This window comes from Erythrolamprus reginae, chromosome 2 (assembly GCF_031021105.1).
Source record: "Erythrolamprus reginae isolate rEryReg1 chromosome 2, rEryReg1.hap1, whole genome shotgun sequence".
Lineage (NCBI taxonomy): Eukaryota > Metazoa > Chordata > Lepidosauria > Squamata > Dipsadidae > Erythrolamprus > Erythrolamprus reginae.
The window spans coordinates 223,322,556-223,335,852 of record NC_091951.1 but is presented as its reverse complement, the minus strand read 5'-3'; the positions used below and the strand labels follow the sequence as shown (position 1 = coordinate 223,335,852).

Below are 13,297 nucleotides of genomic sequence, written 5' to 3'. Positions count from 1 at the left end.
TTGTTGGAAGTTGCCCAGAGTCCTTTGGAATTTGGGTGGCATATAAGCACAATTAATAAATAAATCATAAATAAATTCAGATAAATGGTTATACCAAAGGTCTTCAAACTTGGCAACTTTAAGACGTGTGGACTCCAACTCCCAGAATTCTCCAGCCAGCATAGCTTTCTGGGAGTTGGAGTTCACGCGTCATTTAAGTTGCCAGGTTTGAGGACCTCTGTGACTCTTATGTCCAAAGTAACAGCGTGGACATCCTATTATTTCTTGTCTTTTGCATCCCATCACTCATTGTTGACCCGGGTCTGCTTCCCTCCTTCTGACTCCTTTGGGGGGGAGGCTTCTCAAGCTTAGCCACTTTTGCGGAATCCAATTCCAGATTTCCCTCAAACGCCAAGCTTGAGGGCCGCAGCTTGGGAGGCTCTACCCAAGGACGCTTCTCCCGCGCTTTCTTCTGAGGGCCGTCTTCGCGGGTTGGCAAAACCTGGCAGTCAGTCATTCGGGGGGGCCGTCGTAGAAGCAAAGGCATCCGCGTTAACAGCGCCCGCCTCCTCTCCGGAGTTGCCCCTAGCAACCAAGCAATCCACCTTTAGTGGTTTAAATCTTGCACCGGTTGAGCAACTCGGAATATGGATAATACCGTAGTAAGCGTTTAGGTACTGCCGGATTGGAGAGTTGAAGGAACGCGAATTGGGCAGAAGGTGGCGCTAAACAGCCGGAGGGGGGTGAGGGTTGCCTTGGTTTCCACGAGAATAGGGACGCTAAGGTAGGCAAAAAGCAATAGAGGGCTTTTCAACCGGTGCAGCTTCTGCCCAGGGTAGGTAATGAAGTGCCTCTGTCGGTTTTCTCCTTTTTTAGGTGAAGCAGATGGGTGCAAGGACTTCAGTTTCTCTTTTTGCCGGAAATTAAAGTCCTTGTTTAATTTCTTATGTATCTGCCTTCCTATGTCCTAGTTGGCCTTCATGGAATTGTCACTTTCAACCCTCTTGGTCTCCAATAGATTTTTTTCCTGAGGCTTCTGACCAAGAAAAGATTCTAATCCACATGACAACTGCCTGGAATATTGTTTTAAACCCAGCTTAAGTTTGTTTGTTTGTTTGTTTATTGTTTATTTATTTACTGCACAAAAAATAAAGGGAACACTTAAACAACAGAATATAACTCCAAGTAAATCAAACTTCTGTGAAATCAAACTGTCCACTTAGGAAGCAACACTGATTGACAATCAATTTCACATGCTGTTTTTGCACATTCAACTTTGTACAGGACAAAATATTCAATGAGAATATTGCATTCATTCAGATCTAGGAAGTTATTTGAGTGTTCCCTTTATTTTTTTCAGCAGTGTATATTTCTCAAACAATTATAGGATAATAAATTGTATAAATAAACATTGGAAAAGTAATGATAAAAAGTAATGATAGAAGACCATAGAACAGTAGGACAGGGATGGTAGGCACAATGATGCGCTTATGCACGTCCCTTACAGACCTCTTAGAAAGGGGGAGAGGGCAATTGTAGATAATCTAAGGTTAAAGGTTTTGGGGTTAGGAGTAGAAACCACAGAGTCAGGTAGAGCATTCCAGGTGTTGATTACTCTATTGCTGAAGTTGTATTTTTTGCAGTCTAGTTTGGAGCAGTTGACATTTAGTCTAAATCAATTATGTGCTTGTGTTGTTGCGGTTGAAGGTGAAGTAGTCGCTAATAGGAAGGACATTTTGGTATATGATTTTATGAACTATAGTTAAGTTGGGACGGAAACGACGGAGTTGTAAGTTGTCTAATCGAAGAATTTCAAGTCTGGCGGAGTAAGGTATTCTGTTGCGGGAAGAGGAAAATAATAGGACATTTCCTAAAAGCATTTCCCTCCCGTCACCTTCTGTGATGGTAATCCTCCAAATGAGAACATTTTGCCCTTCTGACCAATACCAAGTTCATATTCAATTGAAATAAGATTCTTGGCCAGTTGTTAGAAATCACTTACAATCTTTGTTATTTATAGCCTGAAAGCATTATCTCTGGAAAATGTCAGATGAGGAACCTGATGATGAAAATGATACTGAAGAAGAACTTGAAGAAAAGAAGGAAGAGAGGGAGGAAGATGAAGGGGAAGGGGAAGAAGTTGAGGAAGAGGTAACGCATGTTAATATTAATTGTATTTCCCCCCCAAAAAATATATAAAACACATTTCCTTTAATCATTCATGGAATTTATACAGTATCTCAATCCAGGCAGTAAACAGTTTATTGAAATTACATTAAATTTGGAACATGTTTTCTCTGCCCATCAGAGGCAATGCAATGATGTAACTCTTAACATAGCCTATGTCTCTTTGCAAAAGATACCACAAGTTCCCTTTCTAAAGCAGCGCCTGTTTTAAAATGTATAAAACAAGAAATTCCTGACAAAAAAGAAGAAACAGTAAACAGTGAACTTTGTAGAAATAAAGTAAATGTATGTACATCTCTGAAATAATGGATGCTGATTTTATTTATTTATTTATGTTGTCAAGTACATATTTGTAATATACGTAGATTGTTTATCTGCATAAGATGGATACTGATAAGAGGGAACATTAGGACAGGGACAGTAGCATGCTGATGCGCTTATGCACGCCCCTTACTGACCTCTTAGGAATTGGATGAAGTCAACAGTGGACAGTCTAAGGGTAAAGTTTTGAGGGTTTGGTGATGAAACCACAGAGTTCAGGCATTAACCACTCTGTTGCTAAAGTCATATTTTCTACAGTGAAGTTTGAGGCAGTTTACTTTGAGTTTGTATCTATTGTGTGCTTGTGTATTGTTTTGGTTAAAGCTGAAGTCGTCGTTCATAGGAAGGACATTTTACCATATAATTTTATGAGCTATGCTTAGGTCATGCTGAAGGCGACATAGTTCTAAGCTTTCTAAGCCCAGGATATCAAGTCTGGTTGCGTAAAGTATTATGTTGCAAGTTGAGGAGTGGAGGGCTTTTCTAGTGAAGTATCTCTGGACACTTTCTAATATATTTATTTCCAATATGTGGGTTCCAGACATATGAGTTGTATTCAAGGATTGATCTGGTGAATGTTTTATATGCTCCGGTTAGTAGTGTGATATTACCGGAGAAGAAGCTACGTAAGATTAGGTTAACAACTCTTGAAGCCTTTTTGGCGATGTAGTTTTGGGGATTTTAAATAAAATTGTCAGCTGAACTTTTTATCTCTCCCCACTTCCCAGCTTATCTGCTGTAGTGAAGAAGACATCAAACACATGCACAGAAAGGAAGGCATGTAAAGTGTAGAAGGAAATGTGTGAGGAAAAATAACTATTGCCTTATCATTCACTCTTGATACAAAAGGATTGATACAAAAGGATTGCTGTGACTTGGTGTTTTCTTTTATCTTTTCTTGACTGTGCTTTTCCACCCACAGCCCCAAGTTTCAAACTCTCTCAATGAGGAGATGGTGAAAGAAGGCCTCTCACTTTTATGTAAAACTGGCAATGGCCTTGCACACGCCTTTGTGAAATTAGAAGTCAGAGAAAAGTAAGTGCACACACATATATATATCTTACTTTTCTAAGAATTTTGTCTCCTTTCCATGGGCTTTTAGTCCACTTTCTGGTGGAATAGAAATGTTTAGGGAAGACACTGGAAAACTGATAATTTGGGAATAATGCAATTATCACTATTCATTTTGTGACAGGGAACTGACAGATATCACATTCATCCATAATTTCATCCATCTACGGTATGTAGACTTGTCAGACAATTTGCTCCGTGACATCTCTGCATTAGCATTTCTCAGACATTTGCTGTGGCTAAAAGTGGATAATAATCGGTTAGTCAGTGCTGGCATAGAAGAGTTGCCCTACTTACAGATTGCAAGCTTTGCCAACAACCACATCAAGGATTCTAACGGCATTTGCCACTCACGTTTGTTCAGCCTTAACCTGAGAGGTGAGTGGGTATACACTTATCCATCTACGGTATGTAGATGAATGAATCCCATGAATCTAGAGGAAGGAAAGGAATCCTGGACAAATTAATTATCGCTGCTTATTATTCTCATATCCAGGGAATATGATTGAGGAACTATCAGGACTGAATCCAGATATCTTATCAAATCTGCATACAGTGGAGTTGCGAGGAAACAGTCTAAAGTCTACAGCTGGAATCTACTTGCCCAAGCTCAAAAACCTGTACCTGGTAAGGAAACTTGTCCTCAAATACCCTTTTTACTATACAGTGGTACCTCAAGATACGAACCCCTCGTCTTATGAACAACTCGTGATACAAACTCGGGGTTCAGAAAAAATTTGCCTCTTCTTACGAACGTTTTTCGAGTTACGAACGCCAAACCCGAACTTCCGGGTTCGGCGTTCGGAGGCTCCTGGGAAGCCGCCTGGCTGTTTTAAAAGGTGACCGCCGGGCTGGGGGGCTTCCCAGCACCCCCCCGAACCCCGAACCCAGAAGTTCGGCAAAAGTTCGGGGTTTGGGGGGGTGCTGGGAAGCTCCCCAGCCCGGCGGTCACCTTTTAAAATAGCCGCGCGGCTTTCTAGGAGCCTCCCGAAGCCGAACGCCAAACCCGAACTTCCTCGTTCGGCGTTCGGAGACTCCTGGGAAGCCGCGCGGCTCAAGCCTCCTTCGGTGGTGGCGGCCGGCTTCCGGGTTTCTGAGTTTTGGGCTTGCACGCATTAATTGCTTTTCCATTGATTCCTATGGGAAACAATGTTTTGTCTTACAAACTTTTCACCTTACGAACCTCCTCCCGGCACCAATTAAGTTCGTATCTTGAGGTACCACTGTATATCAAACTAGACATGGTAATTGTGTACATTATTTATTTATTATTATTTAATTGGATTTGTATGCCATCCCTCTCTGGGGACTCGGGGCGGCTCACAGCATATACAAAAAACAGAAAACAATAGTAAACAATCCAATTAATAATACATTCAAAACAATTATTTAAAAAATTCTAATTTAAAAAGCTATCATTACCATTCATTTGACGATCATACTAAAACATTCATTGGTTGGGGGGAAGATCTAAAAACCCCAGGCTTGGTGGCAAAGATGAGTTTTTAAACTCTTTCAGAAGGCAAGGAGGGTGGAGGCAGTGCAAATCTCCAGGTGGAGCTGATTCCAGAGGGCCGGGGCCTCCACAGAGAAGGCTCTTCACCTAGGTCCTGCCAGCCGGCATTGTTTGGTTGACGAGACCCTAAGGAGACCAACTCTGTGGGACCTCACCGGTCGCTGGTATTCGTGCGGCAGAAGGCGGTTTTGGAGATAGTCTGGTCCTATGCCACGTAGTGCTTTATAGGTCATAACTAACACTTTGAGTTGTATCCGGAAACAGATCGGCAGCCAGTGCAGTCTGCGGAGTGATGACGAGATATGGGCATGTCTTGGAAGGTCCAAAACCACTCGCATGGCTGCATGTTGGACAATCTGAAGTTTCCGAACACTCTTCAAAGGTAGCCCAATGTAGAGAGCATTGCAGTAGTCGCACCTCAAGGTGATAAGGGCGTGAGTGACCGTGAGCAAAGACTCCCTGTCCAAGTAGGGCTGCAACTGGTGCACGAGACGGACCCGGGGCCCCCTCGCCACAGCTTAAAGATGGTGCTCTAAAGTTAGCTGTGGATCAAGGAGGATGCCGAAGTTGTGAACCCTCTCTGAGGGGGTCAATAATTCCCAACCCCCAGGGTAATGGATGGACAGATGCTTCGCTGAGTGGACATGTATAGCTGAGTATTGTCAGCATACTGATGGTAACTCACCCCATGTCCTTGGATGATCTCACCCAGTGGTTTCATGTAGATATTAAACAGCAGGAGGGAGAGGACCGACCCCTGAGGAACCCCACAAGGTAGGGACCTAGGAGTCAACCTCTGACCCCCCACTAACACTGACTGCGACCGACCAGAGAGGTAGGAGGAGAACCACCGTAGAACGGTGCCTCCCATTCCCAACCCCTCCAGTCGGCGCAGAAGGATACCATGATCGATAGTATCGAAAGCCGCTGGGAGGTCAAGAAGCACCAGGACAGAGGATAAACCCCCATCCTGGGGCCCCCAGAGATCATCCATCAGCGTGACCAAAACCATTTCCATACTGTAGCCAGGTCTGAATCCTGACTGCCAAGGGCCTAGATAATTGGCTTCTTCCAAGGACTGCTGGAGCTGGAGTGACACCATCTTCTCAACAACCTTCCCCAGGACGATAGTTATTGAATACGGCCGGGTCCAGGGAAGGCTTTTTGAGGAGGGGGCGCACAAGTGCCTCCTTGTACGGAGCCGGAAAGGACCCCTCCCTCGAAGAAGCGTTGGTAATCTCCTGGACCAAGCACCATGTCACCTCCCTGCTGGCTGAGACCAGCCAGGAGGGACATGGGTCCAGCAAACAGGTGTCAGAACTCACAGCTCCAATGGCCTTGTCCACTTCATTAGGTGTCACCAGGTCAAACTCGCTCCAAACAGGTGGACCAAGACGAGCCTGTCTTCTCGACTGACTCATTGTCAATCGACTCTGTACTCCAATTGGAGTCAAGTACATAAATATATTACAGAGCAATATAGTTATAGAGGCTACAGAGAAGCCTGAGAAACACTGACGATGTGAAAGGTAGAGTGTGCAAATGAAAATCTTCCCTTTTTTTGCCTTGTTATAATACATTTTTCCAAGTTTTCCTTGCAGTACATATAGCAGCTTCAAAGAGACAGTTTATGCCAGATTGTGTAATATAGTTAAATAGAAGATGTGTTAAATTTATTTATTTATTTTATTTATTTATTTTGTCCAATACACAATACACATTGAAGAGAATAGACATGTAGTAATATATATAAAGAAAAGGATAGAAGAAAAGATATAAAAATAGAGGAGAAGATATATGAAAGGAAGAAAAGATAAATGAGATAAGGAGAGACAAATGTATCTTTTCCTTTTATGTACACTGAGAGCATATGCACCAAAGACAAATTCCTTGTGTGTCCAATCGCACTTGGCCAGTAAGGAATTCTATTCTATTGCTCTGCTCTTGCCTTTATACTCTCTCTAGGAGGCCGGCGAGGGCCGCCCTCTTTCCAGAGACAGACATCCTGATTGGGTCTGTGGCTCCTTTTATTTATTTATTTATTTTGTCCAATACACAATGAGGGTTTTAGTGGGCATATATATATATGTATGTCACATGTTTTTTTGCTGAATTTGAAAATTAAGGGAGACTAGGATCTATTTCGGCCTTATTTTGGCCTCATCAGCTAGCCATACCCACTGGGACTTGAACCTGCAACTTTTGCCTTGTAAGGCAGAGAATTATCCTCTAGGCCAGTGTTTCCCAACCTTTTTTGAGCCGCGGCACATTATTCATATTTTCAAAATCCTGGGGAACATTGAAAGGGGGGGCGGGGGGGGGCGGGCTAAAGAAAAGTTTGGACAAAAAAACCCTCTCTCTTCCTCCCTTTCGCTCTATTTCTCCCTCTTTCTCTCTTTTCCTTCCTTCCCTTCTTTCTCTCTCTCCATCCCTCTTTCTTTCTCTCTTTTTGCTCTCTTTCTCTTTCTCTCTCCCTCCTTCCCTTCCTCTATGTCTTTCTCTCTCCCTTGCTCTCTCTCTCTCTGTCTCTCTTGCTATCTCTTTCTTGCTTTTTTCTCTCTCTCTTGCTCTCTCTCTCTTTCACTGTCTTGCTATATGTCTCTTTCTTTCTCTTTGCCTCTCTTGCTATCTCTCTTTCTTTCTCTCTCTTTCTCTCTCTGTCTCTCTTGCTTTCTCTTTCTCTCTCTCTCTGCCTCTCTTGCTAAGTCTCTCTTTTTCTCTTGCTATGTCTCTCTTTCTCTGCCTCTCTTGCTGTCTCTCTTTCTTGCTCTCTCTCTCTTTCTCTGCCTCTCTTGCTATGTCTCTCTTTCTCTCTCTCTCTGCCTCTCTTATATGTCTCTCTTTCTTTCTCTCTCTCTCTCAGCTGACTGCAAGCGGGAGCCCTGACGGCGGCAGCTGGACGTGCTGCTGGACACTGTATGTGCCAGGCCCGCAGCGCCAGCATGTACGACGTCCAGCAGCACGTCCAACCGCCCCCGTCAGGGCTCCCGCTTGCAGTCAGCTGAGAGAGAGAGAGAGAGCGCTCCCTCTCGCCGCCGCCTCCCTCTCACCGCCACCATCTCCCCATGACTGCCTGCGGCCGATGCAGCTGCCCCCCCGCTCCTACCGCCAGTGCCCTCCCGCCGGGCCACAAAGGACACTTGCCGCCGACGCCAGGGAAGCTCCAGCTGGGCGGGGCGCTGCCGGTACTTCCGTCCTGGGGCTCCCGCTTGCAGCTGTCCCCCGGCTCCTGCTCGATGCCGCGGTTTTCGGCGCTCTCCTGCTGGGCCCCAAATAAGGAAGGCGGGAAAAAGGCGCGAAGAATGGAGCTCTCCTTCTTCCTGCCTTCCTTCTTTGGGGCCCAGCAGGAGAGCGCCAAAAACCGCGGCATCGAGCAGGAGCTGGGGGACAGCTGTGAGCGGGAGCTCCAGGTCGGCACCGGCAGCGCCCCGCCCAGCTGGAGCTTCGTGGCACACCTAGCCGTGTCTCGAGGCACACTAGTGTGCTGCGGCACACCGGTTGGGAAACGCTGCTCTAGGCTACAGTATTCAATCCCTTCAGCTCTGCACCAGAGTTATATATACACACATAGAAAAATACATGATGAAGGTTATAGAGGAGATACTCATAGTAAAATATATCTAAGAAAGAATAGAAAAGAAGATATAGTAATAGAACATATCAATGAAAGAATAGAGGAATAGAAGAAGAGTTAGAATAGAATAGAAGAAGAGTTAGAAGAATAGAAGAATTGCATAGTCTGATCTTTTGAATTTAAAAATGGATACAATTTCAATCATTAACATGTAGAATTACAGTCCAATGTTAGTGTACAATTTCCCAAGCTTGACTCCAATTTTTGTTGATGCACTGTAAAGATTTTACTAAGAACTCCACAAATCTGCGTTCAGACTCCCATTCTAGTTCCCAAAAAGCCCACTGAATGAAGCAGCCACATTCTCAGCAGTCTAACAGTGTTATAGTAAGAATAAAAAAAGAGTGGGAGGACAGAAATCACGCTGAGCTCCTTGACGAAAGAAACAGCATAATCTTGAAATTAAATTAACAATAAAAACAAAATGCAGTGTAAAATTGATCACTGGGGAATATAGAGGGAACATGAGTGATGACTCAGATTTGTCACACATCATGTGTCAAGAATGTGATCTTTCATATTTATTCATCTTAGGACAATTTCTTTATTACACTTGAGATCACAATAGTATGCAAACTGTCAAGATATTCTTGTCTCTTAATCAGGCAGAATGTAACAAAAAGATTTATAGGAGACAGAGGCAAGTGCTAACTTGATTCTGAAGCCATAAAATCTATAGAGATTAAATTGAATGCAGGAAATCCACCTATTCCTCAATTTTCTCCTTTGTTTCCAAGCAAGACTTTGAAAATGATATCTCTAAAATTAATTGCAAACACATGACTGGTGTATAAGGTCTCTTATTCCTCATTATTGGGTGAATGTACTTTCAATTCAACTCTTTTCTCTACAGAATACCCTATAATATCTTTTTTTTTAAAGGCTCAGAATAATATTAGTCAACTCGAGGACTTGGAAAATCTGGAGCAACTCACAACTCTGCACCTGCGTGACAATGTAATTGAAGTGTTGGATGGCTTCTCAAGCAACATGAAATCTCTTCAGTACATCAACCTACGGTGTGAATAGGCTTCCATATTGAATATCAAAGTCCCTTTGGAAATAAAGAGAACAATATGAGAAGTTATGTTTAAACCATGTCTTCCTAATAAATATCAATCTTTTTTTTAAAAAAGAAATGCACTAGAACAATGATGGGTGGCACATGGAGCCATATCTTCGGGCACAAGTGCCATTGCCATAGCTCAGCTTCAACATGCATGTCTGCCGGTCAGCTGATTTTTGGCTCACACAGAGGCTCTGGGAGGGTGTTTTTGGCTTCCAGAGAGCCTCAGGGGGATGGAGGGGGGTGTTTTTATCTTCCCCCCACCCCCTGGCTCCAGAGAAGTCTTTGGAGCCTGGGGACGACGAAACATGAGCCTACTGGGCCCACCAGAGGTTGGGAAACAGGCTGTTTCCGGCCTCCAGAGGGTCTCTGGGGGTTGGGGAAGCTGTTTTCAACTTCCCCAGGCATTGAATTATGGGTGTGGGCACTTGTGCATGCGCAATAGTGCACGCCCATGTTCTTTCGGCATTTGAGGGGAAAAAGGTTCGCCATCACTGCACTAGAACATTACTGCTATTGACTGCATTAGATCATAGCAACAGGGACAATCTTACATGGTTGCGGTTAAATTATTGGATACGAAGCGGGGACAATGGATTCTAGTTTAGCAGTAAGTCACATTCATTTCCACAGGATTTTATACAAAAAAAAGGGAATTTTATATATGCCCCACCAACGTCCCCCAAATGAGGTAGGAAATGAGGCAAGGGCACAGAGGAGGCATTTGAATTATATAGCAACTATAAAAATAATAAATGACTTGTTCAAAATGAAATGTCAATAGAAATCAAGAGATAGACTTGCAACAACAGTAACTCTCATTTTGCATCATAAAGTATAATCACACCATGTTCTCATTAGTGACTTCTAAAATCTACCTAGCATCACTCAAACATCATTGAGGCAATATAAAGCTTGCTCTCAATATAACTACATCAGTACAATGATTATTCAGTGATTGTAGACCAATACAAGACTCACTAGTAGGGTCTGATATAAGATGCCCTGATATAAGGATGTTAGATTTGTAAAAAATGAATATTAGCAGCCAACAGACTTTTAAAGCTTCTAAGACATTTATTCTATTTGAATAATGTGATTTGTAATTTAAACAGTTGCAGTTCACAATAATTATTAATTTCTACTGACCCAATTGGTCTTAGGTGGTGATTGTTTTTTTTTTTTTGCAGTTATTAATAATTTAAATTTAAATGTCTTGCTTATTATTATGACCTTAGCTTAATGGGAAGATTCTGACACCAGATGTCATATAAAAGTAAACAATTGTACAAGTAAAGTAGGGCAACAAAGGAAATAGTTTAAATTCAGAAAAAACTCTGACTTCATTTATTCTTCCCACTTCCTCCTGAAATTATTGTTTTCTTTAAATTATTATTTTCGTTCTTTAAATTATTATTTTCGTCATAGGGATATATTTTCTATCTCTTTCCCATTTCTGCAGGGGAAATGCAATTTCACAACTCCAGGAGTTGGAAAAGCTGCAAATGCTGCCCATGTTACGAGCCCTGGTCCTGTTAGAAAATCCTTGTTCGGATGATGCAGAATACCGCGTAGAGGTCCTGGTCCTGCTCCCAAACCTGGAGCGCCTTGATAAAGATTTCTTTGAGGAAGAAGAACGCAATGAGGCTGCAGAAATACGTCAAAGGAGAAAGGAAGAAGAGCTGGAGTTACAGAAAGAAAGAGAGAGAGAGAAGGAGCTTGAAGTGAGACAAAGAAAAATATTTTTTTCCCAATTAGAGCAATGTGAAATATCCAGCCCTTTTATCTTTTGTTATAATTACCTTAGATGTTTTTCTTTTAAGTCTACAGTAGTGTCCCATATGGATCATAACTGAGAAGTGGGCACAGGGAGAATATGATATGAGCACTGAAGGCAGATGAATTCTATATGGATAATACATTTCCTTACCAAGGTTGTTCAACTATTTTGTGTAGCTGTTTAGTCTTGAATGGTGCACCTGGATAGTTCTCATGAACTATATTACATTTTATATTACCTTAATCCTTAACAGTATTTCATTATGGCATAAATTTGCTGCAATACAAATCTATTTTAATTGAAAACCCATACTTGATGAAGGGGATTTAGCCAACTGAAGCTTAATTTTATAATAAATTATTTATAGTGGTCTTTAAAATTCTACAGCAAATTTTTATGCAGCATATTGTTATGAGCTTCTTTTGGAAATTTGTAAACAAATGCAAAGTTGGCAGAGGCACAGAAAGAGAAAAATAATATCTAATTTAAAGGAATACAAATGTACTGGAATAAAAAGATTCTGTTGTTGCAAGGATAAAATTTTGGATTCTGCAATGTCACTAGTTCTAAAGGGACCTTTGGAAAACAGAATAAATCATTCCATAACAGAATTTATGGAACTAAAAGGAAGTAGCAGATGGTGCTATCTATACTATAGAGTAGAAGATTTACAGGTGCGTTGTTTTTTTTAAAAAAGCACAGGAAACAAATAGATATTGGGAAACCACTGGGAAAAAACCAATAACTGATTTGTCATTTGTCATTGACATTTGTCAATGTCATTTTATAAAATTATGGTGCAGCCACATTGAGCAGAGGACATAGTATCTATAAAGAAGGTATGGATAGTCCTACTGAGTAAAGATACTACAGAAGTATACAAGGATTTGGGTTGAGTACAAAGAATCAATAAAGGTGATAACCAGCAATTCAAAATTAAACATGTGCAAGGAGATTCTTCACTACAGACTGCATAATTATCTTACGAAACTTTGAAATTGTACTAAGACAAATGTGCAGGAAACAGTTTGATTATTCCATTATTCCAACAGTATGTTCACCCCTGAAGTATAGATGAGTAAAATCATACCTGCTTAAAATAAAGGTACTTCATTGTTTATTGTTTGTAAAATCCATAATGTGCCCTAGAATTGTACAAAAATAAAAGGCAAATAATTCACTGGGGATGCCTCCCTGAATTGGAATATCCAGATTAATGGGAGCTAATACTCTTGCTACTTCCAACAGAATTTGCCAAGGAGAGTGTCTCTGAAGATTATGTTGTTCCTGTCTACTATATGGCTATTGTGATAACAGTTGTGAAAAATAACTCGCTTCTGGTGCAGCCTGTATACTTAGAGTACGACTGATGCTTTGCCGTTCTAAGATCCTCATTTGGAAACACTCTGAGCCTGTTCTTCTCCCTCCGTATTTTTCAGGAAGCAGAAGAGACTACTCAAGAAGACTTAACAACTGAGTGACAAGAATATGTAAGTCCCCGGAAAGGAGTAAGAGCTATAAGCTGCCTTCCAGAGTCTTCTTCCGTGTGTTGTACAGTTCTGACCCAGCTAGCACTAATCTCAGCATGTCACAACAGAAGAGAATTGCACAGCTCCTGGATGGAACCACATTTGTGGATAGCATTTTTGGGATGGTTGCCTGTTCTTTCAAATAAGTTGTGGTTGAAGCATTTCAATAATAATAATAATAAAAAAGAGCCTGGTGAAAGCAAGGCAAAGCGTG

At 41.9% G+C, this 13,297-nt stretch overlaps 1 protein-coding gene across 3 annotated transcripts; it reads left to right on the top strand.

The window, feature by feature from the left end:
• The first annotated feature begins 327 nt into the window (after window positions 1-327).
• Window positions 328-13,286, top strand: LRRC23 (leucine rich repeat containing 23). Of its 3 annotated transcripts, none has more exons than XM_070742050.1 (8): window positions 328-653; window positions 2,000-2,130; window positions 3,410-3,522; window positions 3,683-3,936; window positions 4,055-4,185; window positions 9,591-9,727; window positions 11,237-11,498; window positions 12,994-13,286. In XM_070742050.1, exons 2-8 carry the CDS (start codon window positions 2,023-2,025, stop codon window positions 13,033-13,035), a joined length of 1,047 nt encoding a protein of 348 aa, XP_070598151.1. In that variant the 5' UTR covers window positions 328-653; window positions 2,000-2,022; the 3' UTR covers window positions 13,036-13,286. The 3 variants fall into 3 exon arrangements, with proteins under 3 accessions (XP_070598151.1, XP_070598150.1, XP_070598149.1); XM_070742049.1 differs by having other exon boundaries at window positions 634-763; XM_070742048.1 differs by lacking the exon at window positions 328-653 and adding an exon at window positions 709-814.
• The last annotated feature ends 11 nt before the right edge of the window (window positions 13,287-13,297 follow it).

Coding starts and splice junctions, on each gene's coding strand:
- LRRC23 (XM_070742050.1), top strand. CDS start 2,023: ATGTCAGATGAGGAACCTGATGATGAAAATGATACTGAAGAAGAACTT. Junction 3,523..3,682: donor AAATTAGAAGTCAGAGAAAA/GTAAGTGCACAC, acceptor ATTTTGTGACAG/GGAACTGACAGATATCACAT. Junction 3,937..4,054: donor GTTCAGCCTTAACCTGAGAG/GTGAGTGGGTAT, acceptor TCTCATATCCAG/GGAATATGATTGAGGAACTA.